Source organism: Coregonus lavaretus, assembly GCF_964263955.1.
Source record: "Coregonus lavaretus genome assembly, chromosome: 4".
Taxonomy (NCBI): Eukaryota; Metazoa; Chordata; class Actinopteri; order Salmoniformes; family Salmonidae; genus Coregonus; species Coregonus lavaretus.
In genome coordinates this window covers 45,899,620-45,923,905 of record NC_139991.1, presented here as the reverse complement: position 1 = coordinate 45,923,905, position 24,286 = coordinate 45,899,620, and the positions used below count along the sequence as shown (strand labels likewise).

The window sequence follows — 24,286 nt, the reverse complement described above, 5'->3', positions numbered from 1 at the left end:
GTTATAGAGCGTGTGGCGATAAAGAATAATTAGAAATACGAATGCGGTGGATGATGAATAATATTGACATATGATGTATGTTATGTGTGGGTAATTGATTAATGGAGAGTGGATAAAGGTGGAATAATATATACAGTGGGGAGAACAAGTATTTGATACACTGCCGATTTTGCAGGTTTTCCTACTTACAAAGCATGTAGAGGTCTGTAATTTTTATCATAGGTACACTTCAACTGTGAGAGACGGAATCTAAAACAAAAATCCAGAAAATCACATTATATGATTTTTAAGTAATTAATTTGCATTTTATTGCAACGAGCTGAGGGAATAGCACCAACTTATAGTGGGTTGTAGATTTGTTGAATAAACAAATGTATATTTTAAACTAAAGTAATGCAATAGGCTACAATTATAACATAATCAGAAAAAGGCACAATTTAATTGATCCAGTAATGATGGAAGGAAAGGCAAGGGATAAAATCTAATTTAAGGAAAGAGGAAGAGTATGAAGATATATTAGGGAGTTAAAGACCATTAACTGAGGGATATAAAACGTTTAGCTGAGAAAGACAACAGGAATAATTTACCTTACACCCTAATATAGACACTGAACCACACAAGAAGTAGAGATGGCAGGAACACAAGTAGCAATCATGAAGAGAAGGTTCCCAGAAAATAGTAATATTGGTAATATCTCTGACAAATGGGGAAAAAAGGACCAGGAAAATAGTAACTAAATGGCCAAAGGAGGGAACATTTGATGTAAGAATGGATAAGATAAGGGAACAAAGAATAACAAGAAAATTAGAAGAGCGAGGGAGTGAACCATAAAAGGCTGGTTCAACTACACCACCACATTTACATTTACATTTACGTCATTTAGCAGACGCTCTTATCCAGAGCGACTTACAAATTGACCATACGCAGAAGGGGGGCAGTATTCACAGGTTACAGGTGTAGTCTCAATAACAGGGAATATAGAGATAGAAGAGGAAGAAAAGGGGAAACAACAGGTTTCCACGCCTAAAAGAGGAGACAAATCACATTTAGATATAGACTGTTATAGAGGACTGAGGGATAGATGAACAAGAGTATGATGGGCAAAGAGATGGGGGGAATACAAATGATGAGGAAGGTGAAGAACTTAGACAGTATGCTGACTCTGATCAAGAACAGAGTGAGACAGAGGGACGACTATCAGAGCAAGGAGCCACAGGAGGCAAACCTATAGTCACAGAATTAGGTAAGGCACTATACGCTCATCTGGAAAAAGCAAATTTAAGAAACAGAAGGACAATAAAAAAGCCAGAAAAATATGGAGCTCAATGTCCCATTTTGGTAAAGGGGACACAGGTTCATTATGTGCCTTGGGGAACGCAGGACCTGGAAGGTCTGGTGACTAGACTGCCTAACCTGCATGAAGGAGCAGGAAAATGGATTAGAACATTTGAAGAACAAACGATGGGGAAGCTACTGGCGGTGGGAGACTTGAAAGCATTGCTGGCCAGGGTGGTGGGAGTGGCCAAAATTGAGAACTTGATGCAGGCGGATGGCCTCATACTGGTGGTGCGGAGAACGATACTGGATGGAGTGGCCTTTGACAAGTATAGGCCAGGACTGTGGCACACTCTGAGAATAGAGTATCCAGGCAAAATAGACCCTAAAGCACTAAAAGGGGAGCCATTGGGAGATAAGGAAAACCTGGCAGGTTATCTGGAGGACCAGCTCAAGAGGTGGCGACAAGAAACAGAAAGGGATCCGGAGGGGGATCCACTGATGACAACACGGTTTAGGACATCATTGATGGAAGGAATGCCAACGCCTGTCAGAAGCAGACTAGAAGATGTGGTGGGACTAACGTCAAAGTCACACAAAGAGTTCTGTGACCATGTTATCCACGCAGTGGAGAAATACAGGAAGGATGAACAGAAACTGACAGATCAAGGGAGAGACATTCAAAGAAAACTGACACAAATAAAGCTGGAAGAGCTGTCGAGAAAGGACAAAAAGAGAACACAAGCTCCAGTGATTACTCCGGCATCGCCGGAGGAGGGTGGCATGGCACCTGTCATCCAGGGAGGTCAACAACCACTGCCTCAGCAGCAAGGCCAAAGAGCTCCTGCCTTACCAGTAGTGAATGTGTATACACACCAATCCCCTGGGCAGTGGCAAAACAAGAATAATGAAAATGGACCCAAGAATCAATGGTACCAACCACAGCAGCAAACACACCAGAGTGGTGGACCAAGAAGACCAGGTGTCTGCTGGGGGTGCTATCAATTAGGACATATGAGAAGGGATTGTCCTACCAACCCATGGCTGCCTAGGCAACCACAACAGGAAAATTGGCAAAGAAATGGAACCAGCTAAGATGAATGGCAGCAGTCTTAGAACTCATGGGGAGGACCACAACAGGGTAGCTAGAGAAGCATTTATTTTGGACTAGGGGACAGGACTAACTTTTTGTAGGTTCTGGATTGATTACACAATTTATATTTTTACTAAAATCAAGGCAGCAGATTGAAATGATTAGAATACTGGAAAGTGGTTATGGGTTTGTTATGATATAGGTGTATTCCACTTAATGAAACATTAAAATGTCTGATGTGTCTTGATTGGGAGTCTTTCTTCACGGATTGATGGAAATCCCCTACAGTATGAATGATGAGGGAGATGTAGGAGACCACGTCTCAAACAACATTTTGATAGATACTTGGGATCAAATATCACTGATTCCTTACACTGAGGAATTGACTGTATTGAGAGGGAGAAGTATTACATTCAGTGGGGTTAAAGAATCCTTCCGAGGGTCAAAGATACTAAATAAATAAAAAGGTGAAATGTAAATTGACAGTATGTATGGGTGACAGCGCGAATGAGGGTTACAAATAGTCAAATGGTGTATCATGCTGCATTTAAACAATCGCTAGAGGGGTTGAATTTGTGTGTTATGGATTGTAGTAAAGTGTTATGGGTGTCCAATGACGATGACGCTAATGGGAGAAACCATCATCACATTAGTAAATTATTTTATAGGAGGGGGCCACAGGGCATGTGGGAAAGTACAACCAACGAGGCAAGAGATAGCATATTTGAGTTTGACGTCATGAAGCATGTTGGGGGTGATTGAGTGGTAGCAGTGCGGCTAAGGAAAAGCCTAGGGGTTTAAATCATATGGGATTTTATTTCGTTTTATGTGCACTAGATTGTGGAATTCACTGGAGAAGGGAGCAGTCACAAGTGATGTTCTTGAGGGTTGTCTGAAAGGAGGGATCAGGAGATGTGGCAAGAGAGTGAGAATTTCGAATTTAGATGTGGACTGATTAAGAGGTATCAAAATGGAAACTAACTAAAATGTGTACTTTTTCTTCCAGGAAAAAGGGGGGAGTGATTCTCCTTTCTTTGAAATATTTGCTGAGATTATAAATAAGGCCTGGCCATTTTTTGTTTGTTTATTGTTTTACTATATGGTGTTCAAATAACCACAAACAAACCACTTAGTATGAAATGTTAGCTGTATAGGATTTTTATTTGGGTTTTGGGTTTTTTTCAAGGGATGGAAGTGAAATATCTTAAAGGGGCTTTTATTTACTGAGGGATAAGTAAATACGTGTGATTTATTTTGAAAAGAGCTGTACTAAAGACATACTGTACACTTGGGATACAACATTTATGAAATGTTTTGACGGTTGTTAATGAGTAGTATAATATTTCATGGAACAATTAATTGAATGATTTCAATGACCTCTGCAATCTATCCTGGCTTTATAGTGTGATCTGATCATCCACACTATAAATCTTGGAGGCATGCTTAATTAGGGGTTCATTATAATAAGCAATTGTAAAGAAGTATATAATTTGGCATTAATCCTATATATCATCCCAAACAGGACAAAGATGAAGTGGGAGAGTTAGTCTTGAAGGAGAGATATCCTTGAATAACGAATGCAATTGTGTTAAGATATCATCAAGGGTTGTCATTTTAAGTTCAGTTATTATTTTTGGTTTAACAAGCAATGTTGTTGTTTTGTTTTTTGAACACATGCATCACGATGTGATGCATGTGTCCAATGGGGGGAAGGTGTTAACGATTTTGATTTTGGGCTTACAGGGGTTTTAAATGTGTTTTAATGATTTTGGGCTTACAGGAGTTTTAATGGTTTTTAATGGTTTTAATATTTTTTATGTTTTTGTGGTAAGATATGCAAAATTGTATTAAGGATATGAGTAGTAATAATGTATTATGGGTTAGGTTAAATCTTCTTGTTTTTGTGATAGGCAGCAGGGTGTAGAGGTCTGTCTATGAAATGAGGGGACTACAACGAGCTGGAAGGAGGTGCGCTTTATATAATCTCAAGGCTTCTCCTGACGGATGAGAGGACATAAGTAGCATACTGTGTCTCACCTAACCTAACAATGTTCTTAAGATTTTTTCCCATGGGTGAAGGGAACTCTGCCCCAACGGAGTAGGAGAATCTGAGTATTTTCTGCGCCCTGGAGACTATGTGATGGTAAAAGACTACGGAATAAAGAGTTGGAAAGACCCTATGTGGAGGGGCCTGTACCAGGTGTTGTTGGCTACCTCAATGATGGTAAAAGTGGCGGAGACAGATACTTAGATCCATGTTTCCCACTATAGGAGTGTTCCAACCCCAGCCATTGGGTAGCATTGTTGTCTTTTGTGTGTGTCTGTGCTTGTGTGTCCTTGCAGCAGTAACTCAGAGCTTCCTTATGGGTAGGCTGATAGAAGGACACTCTTCGCAGACCGATGTCGATAGATTGAGAGGGACTCTGGCTGATCCGGAGACCCTAGTGACGGGAGAAGGTTAACAGCTAAAGTGACCATACATCATCGTCCCGGTTACACCAACGGCGGTACGGATAGAGGGGAGCGCGATCGGGTATCATCTAAACCATTGTACCAGAGTGAGGGAACTGATGACTAAGAGACTGCCAAGAGATTCCAGACCTCCAAGACATTCCAGACCACCGAGAGATTCCAGACCTCCAAGATGCACCAGATATCTCCATCATTGATTTCTCTGCCCTTGACTAATTTCCCTGAGGATAAGGGGAATGGCATACTGACAATAGTAAAGAGCAAAATAATAATGCAGAGAAGGGAAGCAGATAGGATTAAAATGTATATTCCTGCACAGGCAGGAAGCATAACTAAAATACAGAAAGGGATCGCTATTAAAGTACGAGGGTCAACTGGTTATTGATGTGGGAGGAACCAACACAAGGATTATGGGGAAATCACATGGGGTAACTGTGACCTTAAGATAATAAAAGAAAAAGACAGATGGATCATAGACATAAGTGTCACGATCGACGAAAGGAGTGGACCAATGCGCAGCGTGGAATGCGAACATACTTTAATTAAACATTCACCACACGAACAAAAACAACAAAACGATACGTGAAGTCCTTGGGTACATACACAAACCATACACGGAACAAGATCCCACAATACACCGTGCCAAACAGGCTGCCTAAGTATGGTTCCCAATCAGAGACAACAAGCAACAGCTGATTCTCGTTGCCTCTGATTGAGAACCACCCCGGCCAACATAGATACACATGAACTAGATCCTAACATAGACACACAAACACATAGAATCTACACACCCTGGCTCAACATATAAGAGTCCCAGAGCCAGGGCGTGACAGTACCCCCCCCAAAGGCGCGGACTGCGACCGCGCCAAACATAAACCGAACAGGGGAGGGCCGGGTGGGCATTCCTCCTCGGAGGCGGATCTGGCTCCGGGCGTGACCACCACCCTCCAATAACCCCCCCGTAGTGCCCCCGGTCTGGTCTGGCCCCGCTGGCTGGAGCTGGACTGGACACCGGTGGAGCGGATTGCCCAGGCTCCGGCGTGGAGCAGCTGACCGTGAACCGGGCACAGGCTGTGCCGGACTGACGACACGCACCCCAGGCCTGGTGCGGGAAGCAGGAATGGGCCGGACCGGACTGACGACGCGCACCCCTGGCTTGGTGCGGGGAGCAGGAACGGGCCGGACCGGGCTGACGACGCGCACCACAGGCTAGGTGCGGGGAGCAGGAACGGGCCGGGCCGGGCTGACGACGCGCACCCCTGGCTTGGTGCGGGGAGCAGGAACGGGCCGGACCGGGCTGACGATGCGCACCACAGGCTTGGTGCGAGGGGCAGGAACAGGCCGGACCGGGCTGGCGACGCGCACCATTGGCTTGGTGCGAGGGGCATGAACAGGCCGGACCGGGCTGGCGACGCGCACCATTGGCTTGGTGCGAGGGGCAGGAACAGGCCGGGCCGGGCTGGCGACGCGCACCATAGGCTTGGTGCGAGGGGCAGGAACAGGCCGGGCCGGGCTGGCAACGCGCACCATTGGCTTGGTGCGGGGAGCAGGAACAGGCCGGGCCGGGCTGGCGACGCGCACCCTTGGTTTGGCGCGAGGGGCAGGAACAGGCCGAGCCGGGCTGACGATGCGCACCACAGGCTTGGTGCGGGGAGCAGGAATGGGCCGGACCGGGCTGACGACGCACACCCCTGGCTTGGTGTGGGGAGCAGGAACGGGCCGGGCCGGGCTGGCGAGGCGCACCATTGGCTTGGTGCGAGGGGCAGGAACAGGCCGGACCGGGCTGGCGACGCGCACCATAGGCTTGGTGCGAGGGGCAGGAACAGGCCGGACCGGGCTGGCGACGCGCATCACAGGCTTGGTGCGAGGGACAGGAATAGGCCGGACCGCACTGGGAACACACTCCGGCCTGTTCCTGGGCCATCGCCAACTTCTCCAGCTCCCTACCCGGCGTTTGCTCCGACACACGCTGCTTGGTCCAGTTTTGGTGGGATCTTCTGTCACGATCGACGAAAGGAGTGGACCAATGCGCAGCGTGGAATGCGAACATACTTTTATTAAACATTCACCACACGAACAAAAACAACAAAACGATACGTGAAGTCCTTGGGTACATACACAAACCATTCACGGAACAAGATCCCACAATACACTGTGCCAAACAGGCTGCCTAAGTATGGTTCCCAATCAGAGACAACAAGCAACAGCTGATTCTCGTTGCCTCTGATTGAGAACCACCCCGGCCAACATAGATACACATGAACTAGATCCTAACATAGAAACACAAACACATAGAATCTACACACCCTGGCTCAACATATAAGAGTCCCAGAGCCAGGGCGTGACAATAAGAATATCAGCCCAGGACATAGATAAACAATTGGATGTAGTACTTATAAGTGCTACATTTCCAGGGGGTAGGGTTGTTGAAGTAATTATTCCTTGGGAAAGTGCATTAAACCCTTTACATGTTAGAGCCATACCAAATGCAGAAAAAAGGGAATGGAAGGAAGCGTTAAACAATGATTGGTATAGATGAGTACAATATATTACATTACAAGTAAATAAAGAAAATAGTATAATATGCACCACACCTCCATTTAAAGAATTAACAGTAGTTCAGAATCTTCACAGTTACCAGGACTGTGTGCTAGGATTCAATCACAACTTTTGTAATATTTAGGGAATTCTAATTATAAACAATTTTATGATCAACCAGGATGAGGAGAGAAGTGTAAGCAATTGTTAGAATAGGAACAAGGAAAAGGGGAACACCAGAGTAATATCAAATAGATTATGAGGAAATATTGGAATGTTACAATAAAACAATTTGGTTATATAATTTGGGAGAATTCAAGGGAGAATGTGAAACTAGGGGGCATTTAAACAGATAGCCTTTGGAATACAGGGACCCCTCAAAGAAGAATGTATCAGGCAGCAGGATCAAGTATTAGAAATGTGTATTAAGAATGAGTGGTGAAACATAATGATTTGTCATATAGTCAATGTTAATAGGATGTTTTGGATTGGAAATTAACTCAACTGAACTGTTATGATCTGTCCTTTCCTGAGGTTACTACGGATGGTGTCGTAATGCATAGCAGAGATAATTCGGTCCAGAACGGTGTAAACCTCAATAAAAACCAAAAACCCTCTACCCGGCTGAAGAGGAGCAACAAAGGCGTTGAAGACGTTCTTGTCCGACACCACCTCTGCCAGGAGACCTGAATCCAGCATTAAATCAAAGCAATCAATTGCCTTCTCTTTTGTGCCTTTTCTCTCAAGAATGTGACAGGAGTCCATGTGGAGTGAGCAGGAAGAGAGAGATCTATGCCAATACAACGTTCTTCATAGTTACTGGTTGGCAAAATGGACAAAACAGAATGATGGTGGAGGTGTGACATTGGAATTGGGGCATTGCCATGGGCAATCCAAGATGAACTATGAAGCTATCTGATGGACATAAGGAGGACGCCAGAAGATTGAGTGCCGGTAGAGGAAGGGAGTGTTAGTTGAGGTAGTATGTTGAATTGAGGAGTTATTATACACTGCTAAATTGATAATTAGTAATTTAGACTAGGAATGCATTAAGATACTGATCTGTTGTAATTCTCGTTATGAGGAAGGTAATGCTAAAATTAAGGATAATATAGAGGTACATTCTGTTAGTGTCAATATGTGCCAAGGTGATAGTTTTAACTTTGAATGATGGAACCAAGGGACTGACTAAGAATTGTCATTCTAAATTTGTTTTGGGTAATTAATTTGAGTATGATTATGAATTGTAAGCTGACTGATTGATCTGAATGAAGATATGTGAGTTAAAGATGTTGACACTATTCTTAAACATGTCCTAGGTAGTATGGTTAAAACAATGCTACGTTACTTTTAATGAGTTAGGAGACTAACACTTTTGTTGGAATTATTTTGAGTAGAAATAGTGATATTTTTATTATGAGTATAACCTTGAATGCAAAGATTGGGATTGATAGCATAAGCATAATATACTTTTATAAATGTATGGGATTAGTAATCCCATTGGGAGGGATATGATGTGTAGTTTTAATGGATTATCAGATGAAATTGAGTTAATCATGAACATATAGTTAAAATTCTTTGTGGCTAACTGAATTGGACCGTTTTCTTTTGTCTCTTCTCTTCAAACACAGTGAAGGGAGCGGCACCAGGGTTGAATAGAGTTTGGGCTAGACCTTTGTCTCCTTGGTATCTTCTTGATTGATTACAGCTTGAGGGGGTGAGGTACAGGGGAGCGGGTGATTGGTTGGAGTAATAGTTCAGCCGTCCTCAGGGACAAAATAAGTGGGCGGAGCAATAAAAGAGCAGGAAATCTGAAGAGAACTATATAAGATGGAGGAAGACCTTAAGAAGTTGTGCCCCTCTGCAGACGGGTATCGGCTGTGTTGAAAACTTTAATAAAGTAATTCCTTGATGCAACGAAAACTCTGTAAGACCTTATTTGTAATAAAGTATGGTGGTTATTTTCCACAACAACCTACCATCGGCTGTGTTGAAAACTTTAATAAAGTAATTCCTTGATGCAATGAAAACTCTGTAAGACCTTATTTGTAATAAAGTATGGTGGTTATTTTCCACAACAACCTACCATTAAAATTATAGACTGATAATTTATTTGTCAGTGGGCAAACGTACAAAATCAGCAGGGGATCAAATACTTTTTTCCCTCACTGTATATACAGTGCCTTCAGAAAGTACAGTGGCTTGCGAAAGTATTCACCCCCCTTGGCATTTTTCCTATTTTGTTGACTTACAACCTGGAATTAAAATTGATTTATTGGGGGTTTGTATCATTTGATTTACACAACATGCCTACCACTTTGAAGATGCAAAATAAATAAAAATCTGAAACAAACAAGACATAAGACAAAAAACTTGAGCATGCATAACTATTCACCCCCCCCCCCCCCCCCCCCCCCCCAAAGTCAATACTTTGTAGAGCAACCTTTTGCAGCAATTACAGCTGCAAGTCTCTTGGTGTATGTCTCTATAAGCTTGGCACATCTAGCCACTGGGATTTTTGCCCATTCTTCAAGGCAAAACTGCTCCAGCTCCTTCAAGTTGGATGGATTCCTCTGGTGTACAGCAATCTTTAAGTCATACCACAGATTTTCAATTGGATTGATGTCTGGGCTTTGACTAGGCCATTCCAACACATTTAAATGTTTCCCCTTAAACCACTCGAGTGTTGCTTTAGCAGTATGCTTAGGGTCATTGTCCTGCTGGAAGGTGAACCTCCGTCCGAGTCTCAAATCTCTGGAAGACTGAAACAGGTTTCCCTCAAGAATTTCCCTGTATTTAGCGCCATCCATCATTCCCAGTTTCCCAGTCCCTGCCGATTAAAAACATCCCACAGTATGATGCTGCCACCACCATGCTTCACTGTGGGGATGGTGTTCTCGGGGTGATGAGAGGAGTTGGGTTTGCGCCAGACATATGGTTTTCCTTGATGTCCAAAAAGCTAAATGTTAGTCTCATCTGACCAGAGTACCTTCTTCCATATGTTTGGGGAGTCTCCCACATGCCTTTTGGCGAACACCTTGCTTATTTTTGTCTTTAAGCAATGGCTTTTTTCTGGCCACTCCTCCGTAAAGCCCAGCTCTGTGGAGTGTACGGCTTGAAGTGGTCCTATGGACAGAAACTCCAACCTCTACTGTGGAGCTTTGCAGCTCCTTCAGGGTTATCTTTGGTGTCTTTGTTGCCTCTGATTAATGCCCTCCTTGCCTGGTACATGAGTTTTGGTAGGCGGCCTTCTCTTGGCAGGTTTGTTGTGGTGCCATATTCTTTCCATTTTTTAATAATGGATTTAATGGTGCTCCGTGGGATGTTCAAAGTTTCGGATATACTTTTGCAAGGCACTGTATTCAGACCCCTTGACTTTTCCCCAAAAAAATTACGTTACAGCCTTATTCTAAAATGGATTAAATTATTTTTTTCCCTCATCAATCTACACACAATACCCCATAATGACAAAGCGAAAACTGGTTTAGACATTTTTGCACATTTATAAAAAACAGAAATACCTTATTTACATAAGTATTCAGACCCTTTGCTGTGAGACTCGAAATTGAGCTCAGGTGCATCCTGTTTCCATTGATCATCCTTGAGATGTTTCTACAACTTGATTGGAGTCCACCTGTGGTAAATTCAATTGATTGGACATGATTTGGAAAGGCACACACCTGTCTATACACGGTCCCACAGTTGACAGTGTATGTCAGTGCAGAAACCAAGCGATGATGTCGAAGGAATTGTCCGTTGAGCTCCGAGACAGGATTGTGTTGAGGCACAGATCTGAGGAAGGGTACCAAAACATTTGTGCAGCATCGAAGGTCCCCAAGAACACAGTGGCCTCCATCATTCTTAAATGGAAGAAGTTTGAAACCACCAAGACTCTTCCCAGAGCTGGCCGCCCGGCCAAACTAAGCAATCGGGAGAGAAGGGCCTTGGTCAGGGAGGTGACCAAGAATCTTGACAGAGCTCTAGAGTTCCTCTGTGGAGATGGGATAACCTTCCAGAAGGACAACCATCTCTGCAGTACTCCACCAATCAGGCCTTTATGGTAGAGTGGCCAGACGGAAGCCACTCCTCAGTAAAAGGCACATGACAGCCCGCTTGGAGTTTGCCAAAAGGCACCTAAAGACTCTCAGACAATGAGAATCAAGATTATCTGGTCTGATGAAACCAAGATTGAACTCTTTGGCCTGAATGCCAAGCGTCACGTCTGGAGGAAACCTGGTACCATCCCTACAGTGAAGCACAGTGGTGGCAACATCATGCTGTGGGGATGTTTTTCAGCGGCAGGGACTGGGAGACTAGCCAAGATCGAGGCAAAGCTGAACAGAGAAAAGTACAGAGGGGTCCTCGATGATAACCTGCTCCAGAGCGCACAGGACCTCAGACTGGGGCGAAGGTTCACCTTCCAACAGGACAACGACCCTAAGCACACAGCCAAGACAACGCAGGAGTGGCTTCGGGACAAGTCTCTGAATGTCCTTGAGTGGCCCAGCCAGAGCCCAGACTTGAACCTGATTGAACATCTCTGGAGAGACCTGAAAATAGCTGTGCAGCAACGCTCCCCATCCAACCTGACAGAGCTTGAGAGGATCTGCAGAGAAGGATGGGAGAAACTCCCCAAATACAGGTGTGCCAAGCTTGTAGCGTCATACTTTTGAAGACTCGAGGCTGTAACCGCTGCCAAAGCTGCTTCAACAAAGTACTGAGTAAAGGGTCTGGATACTTATGAAAATGTCATATTTCAGGTTTTATTTTTAATAAATTAGCAAAAATGTCTAAAAACCTGTTTTTACTTTGTCATTATGGGGCATTGTGTGTAGATTGATGAGGGGGAAAAAAGTTTAATCAATTTTAGAATACGTTTGTAACGTAACAAAATGTGGAAAAAGTAAAGGGGTCCGAATACTTTCCGAATGCACTGTATACAGTACCAGTCAAAAGTTTGGACACACCTACTCCTTCAAGGGTTTTTCTTGATTTTTACTTTTTTCTACATTGTAGAATAATAGTGAAGACATCAAAACTATGAAAGAACACTTATGGAATCATGTAGTAACCAAAGAAATCAAAATATATTTTAGATTTTAGATTCTTCAAAGTAGCCACCCTTTGCCTTGATGACAGCTTTGCACACGCTTGGCATTCTCTCAACCAGCTTCACCTGGAATGCTTTTCAAACAGTCTTGAAGGAGTTCCCACATATGCTGAGCACTTGTTGGCTGATTTTGTTTCACTCTGCGGTTCAACTGATCCCAAACCATCTAAATTGGGTTGAGGTCAGGGGATTGTGATGGCCAGGTCTTCTGATGCAGCACTCCATCACTCTCCTTCTTGGTCAAATATCCCTTACACAGCCTGGAAGTGTGTTGGGTAATTGTCCTGTTGAAAAACAAATGATAGTCCCGCTAAGCGCAAACCAGATGGGATGGCCTATCGCTGCAGAATGCTATGGTAGCCATGCTGGTTAAATGTGCCTTGAATTCTAAATAAATCACTGACAGTGTCACCAGCAAAGCAATTTCTTTGCAGAAATTCGACCATGAAGGCCTGATTCACTCTGTCTCCTCTGAACAGTTGATGTTGAGATGTGTCTGTTTCTAGAACTCTGTGAAGCATTTTTTTGGGCTGCAATTTCTGAGGCTGATAACTCCAATGAACTTATCCTCTGCAGCAGAGGTAACTCTGGGTCTTCCTTTCCTGTGGCGTTCCTCATAAGAGCCAGTTTCATCATAGCGCTTGATGGTTTTTACGACTGCACTTGAAGAAACTTTCAAAGTTCCCGGATTGACTGACCTTCATGTCTTAAAGTAATGACGGACTGTCATTTCACTTTACTTATTTGAGCTGTTCTTGCCATAATATGGACTTGGTCTTTTACCAAATAGGGCTATCTTCTGTATACCACCCCTACCTTGTCACAACATAACTGATTGGCTCAAACGCATTAAGCAGTGTTTCAGTTCTTGACAGACTCCAACCGGTGTGCCTTGCACCAACTACCATACCCTGTTCAAAGGCACTTAAATCTTTTGTCTTGCCCATTCACCCTCTGAATGGCACACATACACAATCCATATCTAAATTGTCTCAAGGCTTAAAACTCCTTCTTTAACTGGTCTTCATCTACACTGATTGAAGTGGATTTGGCAGGTGACTTCAATAAGGGATCATAGCTTTCACCTGGTCAGTCGATGTCATGGAAAAAGCAGGTGTTCCTAATGTTTTGTATACTCAGTGTATACTCACTCACAACACAGTGTGAATTGCACCATAGGCAGGTTATGAGTATGATGCCCTTCTCATTGCTGCTAACCCACCTCCTGGTTAGGGGGATCTTGTTGGCCCAGTTGTTGAAGGATCCGGACAGAAAGACCTCCTTCCCGCTTCCAGTCCAGCGGAACACAGTGGGGCGGTCCAGTGTGGGCCCTTTATCAGCCTCCAGGTCCTGCCGCCATGCAAGGTACTCCTCTTTCTCTAGTGGAGCCTAGGAAACCAGGGAAGAGGGAGAGATGAGTATCTGTGTGTGTGAGAGAAATGGGAAGAGGGAGAGAAGAGTCTCTTTGTGTGTGAGAAATGGGAAGAGGGATAGAATAGTCTCTGTGTGTGAGAGAAATGGGAAGAGGGATAGAATAGTCTCTGTGTGTGAGAAATGGGAAGAGGGATGGAATAGTCTCTGTGTGTGAGAAATGGGAAGAGGGATGGAATAGTCTCTGTGTGTGAGAAATGGGAAGAGGGATAGAATAGTCTCTGTGTGTGAGAAATGGGAAGAGGGAGAGATAAGTCTCTGTGTGTGAGAAATGGGAAGAGGGAGAGATAAGTCTGTGTGTGTGAGAAATGGGAAGAGGGAGAGAAGAGTCTCGCTGTGTGTGAGAAATGGGAAGAAATGGAAATGAGTCTCTGTGTGTGTGGGACGGGAAGAGGGGGAGAAGAGTCTCTCTGTGTGTTTTTTTAAATGTTAGAGTCTTTTGACCAATCGGTACAATTCTGTAGATAATCCTCTAAGAAAACCAATGGTCCAAACCTAATGTCTCTATCATAATTAGTTCAAAAGTTATTAGGATTAGTTTGGCCATCCTACAGGGTGACTAAATGGAGGCCAGAGAAAAAAAGTGGTAATAAATCTGGAAAATTGCATCACGTCAGCTAGGCGGGATTCTGTGCAAGAATTAAGGGTACTGGCTACCTGACAATCCGCAGGACATAAAACAATATAGAGGTAAGATGGATAGGAGACATGACATGTACTATTTTAATATTTTAGTATATGCTTTTCATTTTAATTTGAGATTCCCGTTCTTTTTCGAATATTTCTCACAAAAACAAGTGTATCTCTGTGAAACGTCAACGGAGCACTGAGCTAATTCCCAGCTTTTCATTTTTCTAATCCTTTTACATTTAATTCAGCTCATGTCATGCTAACTTTTTGCGACCCGCGGAAATAACTTTGAAGACGACCACCACAAAATGTAAAATCCTCAACAGTTATTACGAGAAACCTGCACCACTGTCAACAGAGCTCGGTGCTTATTATTGGCTGTATTAGGTTACGAAATCCGACTATTTGGATATAATGTTTATGATATGTTAGCGAAAGACCCCACTGAACGATTCAGAATAAGGAACTTAAATTTCTTCACCAAAGCACATTTTCTCTGGGGCAGAGTGGTTGGACACCCTACATAATTACAGAGGCTTACGCCTGTAAAACTAACCTTGATGTCCTCTCCATGGAACATATCAGCATCCTCTGGACTGTCCATGAGGATTTTAGGCCTGTCGCCCTCCTTGGCGCGGCTGTCCCGCCTGTGTCCCGTGCCCATACCGGTGTTAGTGTTCCCCATGGTCCCCTCTGTGTCACTAAGCCAAAATCACTGTGGACAAAGGTTGGAAAATTGCTTAAACTAATGGGACAACAGTAAAAAAAACAAAAAACAATAAGGGACATCATGGACAGAGAATGTGGGCACATCCAAAGACTATGCGTAGGGTAAATCCATTTTAATTCATTCACTTTTTGACCGCATCCCTTTTAATTTAAACAACACTTTGCATACAGGTTTGCCCATGGAAGAAGTGGTCAGAAATATACTTTTTGAACATGAATGCCAAAGGTTAAAAGGTGCTCAAAGTTGACCCATTTTGCATACCCCACCATAACATGAGAAATCCATGTCTTCGTCACTGGAAAAGATAAACAGTTGAGTTTGATATAATTTAAAAGCTTACAAACAGTGTTGTCAAACTATTCTATTATTCTTTTTATATATATACACATTACCGGTCAAATGTTTTAGATCACCTAATCATTCAAGAGTTTATCTTTATTTTGTCCTATTTTCTACATTGTAGAATAATATTGAAGACATCAAAACTATGAAATAACACATATGGAATCATGTAGTAACCAAAAAAGTGTTAAACAAATCAAAATATATTTTGTATTTGAGATTCTTCAAAGTAGCCACCCTTTGCCTTGATGAAATATTTGCACACTCTTGGCATTCTCTCAACCAGCTTCATGAGGTAGTCACCTGGAATGCATTTCAATTAACAGGTGTGCCTTGATAAAAGTTAATTTGTGGAATTTCTTTCCCTCTTAATGCATTTGAGCCAATCAGTTGTGTTGTGACAAGGTAGGGGTGGTATACAGAAGATAGCCCTATTTGGTAAAAGACCAAGTCCATATTATGGCAAGAACAGCTCAAATAAGCAAAGAGAAACAACAGTCCATCATTACTTTAAGACATGAAGGTCAGTCAATCCGGAAACAGACACATCTCAACATCAACTGTTCAGAGGAGACTGTGTGAATCAGGCTTTCATGGTCGAATTGCTTTAAAGAAACCACTACTAAAGGACACCAATAAGAAGAAGGGACCTGCTTGGGCCAAGAAACACGAGCAATGGACATTAGACCGGTGGAAATCTGTCCTTTGGTCTGATGAGTCAAAATGTGAGATTTTTGGTTCCAACCGCCATGTCTTTGTGAGACGCAGAGTAGGTGAACGGATGATCTCTGCATGTGTGGTTCCCACCGTGAAGCATGCAGGAGGAGGTGTGATGGTGTTTTGCTGGTGACACTGTCTGTGATTTATTTAGAATTCAAGGTGCACTTAACCAGAATGGTTACCACAGCATTGTGCAGTGATATGCCATCCCATGTGGTTTGGGCATAGTGGGACTATCATTTGTTTTTCAACAGGACATTGACCCAACACACCTACAGGCTGTGTGTAAGGGCTATTTTACAAAGAAGGAGAGTGATTGAGTGCTGCATCAGATGACCTGGCCTCCACAATCCCCCGATCTCAACTAAATTGAGATGGTTTGGGATGAGTCGGACCGCAGAGTGAAGGAAAAGCAGCAAAGAAGTGCTCAGCATATGTGGGAACTCCTTCAAGACTGTTGGAAAAGCATTCCAGGTGAAGCTGGTTGAGAGAATGCCAAGAGTGTGCAAAGTTGTCATCAAGGCAAAGGGTGGCTATTTGAAGAATCTCAAATATAAAATATATTTTGATTTGTTTAACACTTTTTTGGTTACTAAATTATTCCATACGTGTTATTTCATAGTTTTGATGTCTTCACTATTATTCTACAATGTAGAAAATAGTAAAAATAAAGACAAAACCTTGAATGAGTAGGTGTTCTAAAACTTTTGACCGGTAGTTTATATATATAAAATAGCTTGACAACCCCGTTTGTAAGCTTTTACATTTTTTCAACCTCCTTTGCAGTGATGAAAACATGGATGTCTAATGGTATGGTGGGGTATGCAAAATGGGTCAACTGAGCACCTTTATCTCTTGAATATTTTTGCATTCAAGTCCCAAAAAAACAGTTTCTGAGCATTTCTACAATAGGCAAGGTTTTGTTCAAATCAAAAGGGGTGCTGTCAAAAAGTGATTGAATTCAAATGGTATTACCCCATAACGTTAGCAAGCTACAGTGCCTTCAAAAAATATTCACACCCCTTGACTTTTTCCACATTTTGTAGTGTTACAATGTTTTCACTGGACAGTTACCTTAAACTGCAATATGTAACTTTTTAGGCGACCCTACCAAATTCACATTGTGAAAATGTGAGTTATATATCTGTCAATCTCCTTGAAAGAAAGTCCAAGAAGCAGTAATCTGTTCTATGTGCACTATGTCTATGTTTCCCGTTCTTACGTTTCGTTTTTGCATCTTTCACTTTGGTACACCAGCTTCAAACAGCTGAAAATACTATATTTTCGGTTATTGGAAATATATTTCACAGTGGTTTAGATGGTACAATGATTCTCTACATTCTCTATGCTTGTTTTGTCACATAAAACGAAATTAGGCAAACTATTAGAATTTTAGCAACCCAAAATTATGGATATACTGACAAAATACTTCTCTCTCCCCCCTAACTGCCTCATGCCATGAATATACATAGCCATCTCGATACAACTCCGATATAAAGTGTTTTTTCTCAAAGTTGCTGGGATGTCACGTGCCCTACTTGTATCAGTACACTCATAACAACCTAAGCATTAGATCACTTCTATTAGATCAAATAAACTTCACATAGCAAATAAGCCATTTGTTAATTTTGTTGACCAAATTCGACACTCTCATTGAGCTCCATACAAAAACTCCTTGCTTGGTGGGCGAAAAAACGCCAACTGCTGGAGGGAGACAGATTTTCCATCAAGTGGAGGCTCTCTTTGCCGCTTCCTGTTTGTTTCAGCATAATGCACCTTTAAAACAGGCTGACATTTTGGGGAAAAAAATCGATGGATCAACTTCCAATTCCGGGAAACACAGTAAACAATACGGGAATGACGACATAGACCCCTACTTGCAGGTGAATGGATACATTGTTTTCAAATAATTTAAACACTAAATCTTTATATTCTACTATTTTAAACAAAATCACGAAAATACAACAGGGCCCGGATACGCTACATAATTGCCATTTTTTGGAATGAAAACTAACTCATATTGTAATTAATTATAGGTCATATTTCATACTAGATATATGGAAACACTTACAGTTTAGTTTCCCTGGTTAGGGTGCTAGCTAGCTAATGTTTTTAGCTAGCTAACGTTAGCTTTACGTTACCAAGTAATGTTTAGTAGCCATGTCAAATAATTTCTGTTTGCTTCCCTGGGGTCCAACTTTTCCACACGGTCGGCTATGAAATGTTTTCCCCGGAACAAATAGATGCGTGCCGTGTAGGCATTTAGGGAAAGATATGGGATCTCTTTTCGAGATGCTGCGAGTGATGGATCATTTAATGCTATAGTTACTAGCTAGCTACCTCTGCGGCTATATCTGGTTAACGTTAACAAGAATCACAGACTGAGAAGGAAATGTATGAATATTGAAAACCATACCTTAGAATTTATGTTAGTTTACACCACTAAATCGCTCGTCTTTTATTTTACCATTTTCCCATGTTCTGTTGTTGACAACACAACCTTCGTCGTCATTCAAGAGGGCCCCGCCTCCTTTCTTCCTTGACTGTCAGATAGCACATGCAGTGTCACTTTCTTACCACAAGGTGGAAGTGTCGACCTTTAATGGGCCATCAAGGCTCAGTCCAGCAGGGAAAGATCTAGATTTCTAGGATATAATACAGTTATAGACCATCCCAGCTAAACACTCATTATTTCAAACATTTTCCTTGTGCATATCTATAGTCACATAATGTATTATCCCAACACCCTACAGCTCTCAGCAGCTTGTGAAATAGTACTCTCCCCACTGGTCGCCCCACCCTGAGTGGCTGGCACTAGCTGCATTGTCTGCTGGCTCCCTGTCTTCAGTCCGTCTGGGTGTGAGGTGAGCTACAGAGGAGACTGCAGATTATTCTGTCCCTGTTTAATCCTCTCCTTCTCTGCATGTCCTATATGCCAGTACCAATTACTTCCTTACCAGCCTCCCTCCATAATACACAAACAGATAGTGTACACCGCAGGAGCCTAGTGAGGGGAGGATGGCACATAATAAATGGAGGTAGGCTGTTGTTTGACCATGTTTAATGCGTTTGATACCATTCCATTTATTCCGTTTCAGTCATTACTATGAGCCCATCCTCCTCAATTAAGGTGCCACCAGCCACCTGTGATACACACACTCATCCACTCATAAACAGACACTCTCTCATTATACACAGTTGCACATAAACACACTTATCAAGACATAGACACTCACTCGCTCTCTCTCTCTCTCTCGCTCTCTCATGCACAGGTCAGGTACACATATACATAAGGCATCCTCACAAACACACAGATACCCTCCAGTATCGCTTGCTACCGCACAGGGTGCCTGTGCCCTTTGCTGTGGCCCATAATGAGGTCCCGGATCAAAGTGTTGTTCACAGGGATGCTGGGTTGTGATGCTCACAGACAGTAGGAGGCTAATTGTCACCAAGCTATCTAAAACAGAATAATTATAGTATAGTAACATGGCCCCATGTTTAGAATCCAATCTACCTTCACCCTCATGCCTTTTAGTCAAATAATGAGCTTTACTTTCTAGATGGGAGCAGGATGGTGGTGATTGTCCAGCATCCCTGTGGTGCCCTGTCTGTCAATCACACAGCACAGCACGCCCCTAGAGGCCGGGCCAGTCAGTAGTCCTTCCTCTGAGCTCAGTGGGACGTTTGTTACCCTTTACATTGATTTACACTGACCTTCATTCAGTCACACAAGAGGCTCTACATAGACACACTCTGGCTTGAATGGGCCCTGACCCTGCTGTCACTGAAATAATTGAAATAATAGAAAAATAATAACACGAGGAATGCATAATGAGTAACGATAACTTGGCTATATACACAGGGTATCAGTACCAAGTCGATATGCAGGGGTACGAGGTAATTGAGGTAGATATGTACATATACAGTTGAAGTCGGAAGTTTACATACACTTGGAGTCATTAAAACTCGTTTTTCAACCACTCCACAAATTCCTTGTAACTATAGTTTTGGCAAGTCGGTTAGGACATCTACTTTGTGCATGACACAAGTAATTTTTCCAACAATTGTTCACAGACAGATTATTTCACTTATAATTCACTGTATCACAATTCCAGTGGGTCAGAAGTTTACATACACTAAGTTGACTGTGCCTTTAAACAGCTTGGAAAATTCCAGAAAATGATGTCATGGCTTTAGAAGCTTCTGATAGGCTAATTGACATCATCTGAGTCAATTGGAGGTGTACCTGTGGATGTATTTCAGGCCTACCTTCAAACTCAGTGCCTCTTTGCTTGACATCATGGGAAAATCAAAAGAAATCAGCCAAGACCTCAGAAAATAAATTGGGAGCAATTTCCAAACGCCTGAAGGTACCACATTCATCTGTACAAACAATAGTACGCAAGTATAAACACCATGGGACCATGCAGCCGTCATACCGCTCAGGAAGGAGACGTGTTCTGTCTCCTAGAGATTAATGTACTTTGGTGCGAAAAGTGCAAATCAATCCCAGAACAACAGCAAAGGACCTTGTGCAGATGCTGGAAGAAACGGGTACAAAAGTATCTATATCCACAGTAAAACAAGTCATATATCGACATGACCTGAAAGGCTGCTCATCAAGGAAGAAGCCACTGCTCCAAAACCGCCATAAAAAAGCCAGACTACGGTTTACAACTGCACATGGGGACAAAGATTGTACTTTTTGGAGAAATGTCCTCTGGTCTGATGAAACAAAAATAGAACTGTTTGGCCATAATGACCATCGTTATGTTTGGAGGAAAAAGGGGTATGCTTGCAAGTCAAAGAACACCATCCCAACCGTGAAGCACGGGGTGGCAGCATCATGCTGTGGTGGTGCTTTGCTGCAGGAGGGACTGGTACACTTCATAAAATAGATGGCATCATGAGGAAGGAAAATTATGTGGATATATTGAAGCAACATCTCAAGACATCAGTCAGGAAGTTAAAGCTTGGTCGCAAATGGGTCTTCCAAATGGACAATGACCTCAAGCATACTTCCAAAGTTGTGGCAAAATGGCTTAAGGACAACAAAGTCAAGGTATTGGAGTGGCCATCACAAAGCCCTGACCTCAATCCTATAGAAAATGTGTGGGCAGAACTGAAAAGGCGTGCGCGAGCAAGGAGGCCTACAAATCTGACTCAGTTACACCAGGTCTGTCAGGAGGAATGGGCCAAAATTCACCCAACTTATTGTGGGAAGCTTGTGGAAGGCTACCTGAAATGTTTGACCCAAGTTAAACAATGTAAAGGCAATGCTACCAAATACTAATTGAGTGTATGTAAACTTCTGACCCACTGGGAATGTGATGAAAGAAATAAAAGCTGAAATAAATAATTATTACTACTATTATTCTGACATTTCACATTCTTAAAGTAAAGTGGTGATCCTAACTGACCTAAAACAGGGAATTTTTACTAGGATTAAATGTCAGGAATTGTGAAAAACTGAGTTTAAATGTATTTGGCTAAGGTGTATGTAAACTTCCGACTTCAACTGTAGGTAGGGATAACGTGACTAAGCAACAGGATAGATAATAAACAGTAACGGCAGCGTATGTGGTGAGTCAAAAGAGTTAGTGTAAAATAGTTACCCGGCCTAACTATTTAGCAGTCTTATGGCTTGGGGGTAGAAGCTGTTCAGGGTCCTGTTGGTTCCAGACTTGGTGCATCGGTACCGCTTGCCGTGCGGTAGCAGAGAGAACAGTATGACTTGGGTAACTGGAGTCTAACAATTATTAGGGCCTTCCTCTGACACCGCCTGGTATAGAGGTCCTGGATTGCAGCGAGCTCGGCCCCAGTGATGTACTGGGCCGTACGCACTACCCTCTGCAGCGCCTTCCGATCAGATGCCAAGCAGTTGTCATACCAAGCGATGATGCAGCCAGTCAAGATGCTGTCAATGGTGCAGCTTTAGAACGTTTTGAGGATCTGAGGGCCCATGCTGAATCTTTTCAGCCTCCTGAAGGGGAAGAGGCGTTGTCTTTCTCTCTTCACGACTGTGTTGGTGTGTATGGAGCATGATAATTCCTTAGTGATATGGACACAGAGGAACTTGAAGCTCTCAACATGCTCCACTACAGCCCCGTCGATGTGGATGGGTCTCTGACCTTCTCCCTGTAGGCTGTCTCATTGGCGTCGGTGGTCAGGCCTACTACCGTTGCGTCGTCGGGAAACGTAATGGTGGTGTTGGAGTCATGCGCGGCCACGCCGTCGTGGGTGAACAGGGGGTACAGGAGGGGACTAAGCACGCACCCCTGAGAGGCCCCCGTGTTGAGGGTCAGCGTGGCGGATGTATTGGTGTCTACCCTTACCACCTGGGGGCAAGCCCGTCAGGAAGTCCAGGATCCAGTTGCAGAGGGAGGTGTTTAATCCCAGGGTCCTTAATTTAGTGATGAGCTTGGAGGGCACTATGGTGTTGAATGCTGACCTTTAGTCAATGAACAACATTCTCACGTAGATTGGTTGAGGTGCTTCAGAGCTGCCAATTAACATGAGACTAGAATATCATCACTTAATCTGTTATGAAAACGTTATAAAACGCTCGTCTAAGAAAATATGCTCCCTCCCTCTGTCCCCAAGCTTAAATCTCAATTTAGAGATGGATCCAATCTTTTATTTTTCAGAAGAACAGTATTGACTAACTCCCGGGGATAGTGCTCAGTGGTGTTGATGGCAGCAGCCACTCGCAGTAACCATTTTACTCCCACCACCACAAGGTAGGGCTTCTTAGAAAACCAGCCAGCCAGGAGGAATGTGGATCACTCTGTGCCTTTCACGCTCATTGGAGCCACATGAACACCCGAGGGGTTTCAATGAGCCACTCCACTCTCCCATCAACACTATGGGCAAACTCATTTGTTTGTCCAGTGAGCTGCTTAGGGTACAATGGTTAGTCACTACTACCTATATAGTGCTCTTGGCATTTATTTACAGTTTTACACAGTTACATTTATCTTGATAGAGCCAATGTAATCTAGTAAAGACACTAACATTTGTCCCTTGGGCATTGGACACTTAGCAAAGAAACACATAGTACATAGAGGCCATTATGGGGTTAATGCCATGCATTTATTTCAGCACTGTCACATATTCCCCAGCCTTAACCGTCTTAGCATTCAAGTAATAGACATTAGACCTTCATTACATGAGCATAAACATGATATACTGTAGCACCTGGGAAAATGTATCAACATGTTCCCCTAACTAACACAAACTGTAATGTCATTCCATAAAACCAATACATATCACAGTTAATGTACAAGTCAGGTCATGAAGGCCTAATGCATGGGCTCCAACCTTATTCATCCTACGGAGATCATCCTTTCAAATGCATGATTTCAATTCCAAGAAATAATCCTCAAAGCCATACAATTCTACATTTCAGTGTTCAAATAAAATATTAGAACAGCAACAGCAGATAATTCCACTTTGTCATTTGCAGTGGTTGTAGAATGTAACTACAGTACAGGAGCAAATGTACTTATGGATGAATGAACAGGCCAGCTACTGGATTAGTGTCCAATACAACAACAAATTCACAACCCTTATCATAGTCATCAAGATAACAAACATAAATGGATCTTAAACAAGTTAGTGGAAAAATTGAGGATAACTTGGAGGGTACAGGAATAAATACAGCTTTTTAATGCATAATAATATATGTCATTATACTTATATGTATGGCATGTCTTGATATATAATATTATGTATGCACATAGCTTTCATTCCTATTTGGTACATGTGCTGATCAGGAGTAGTTGCACTGTCAGTCTTAAAACAGAAGTCTCTATCCATTCATCAACCAAGATTTGAAGGGGCTTCAAAATCTCCCTCAATGACAGATACAATAATATGATCAACAATTATGATACCAAGTGATACAATACAGAAGATGATCCAAATATGATGCTTGAACCAA

General features: G+C 42.8%; 1 protein-coding gene across 3 annotated transcripts in view; it reads right to left on the bottom strand.

Annotated features, from left to right (window-relative positions):
- Positions 1–18,858, bottom strand: part of prkab1a (protein kinase, AMP-activated, beta 1 non-catalytic subunit, a) — a 30,674-nt gene extending 11,816 nt beyond the window's left edge. Inside the window, exons 1-3 of one of the 3 annotated variants that reach the window (XM_084158970.1) lie at positions 18,758–18,858; positions 15,106–15,264; positions 13,711–13,877 (exon numbers count right to left, since the gene is read on the bottom strand). In XM_084158970.1, coding sequence (XP_084015096.1) covers positions 13,711–13,877; positions 15,106–15,234 — 296 coding nt within the window. In that variant the 5' untranslated portion in view covers positions 15,235–15,264; positions 18,758–18,858. Of the gene's footprint in view, positions 1–13,710; positions 13,878–15,105; positions 15,265–18,412; positions 18,503–18,757 lie in introns of those variants that run through there. The other 2 variants (XM_084158968.1, XM_084158969.1) reach the window with 2 other exon arrangements.
- Positions 18,859–24,286: the final 5,428 nt, after the last annotated feature.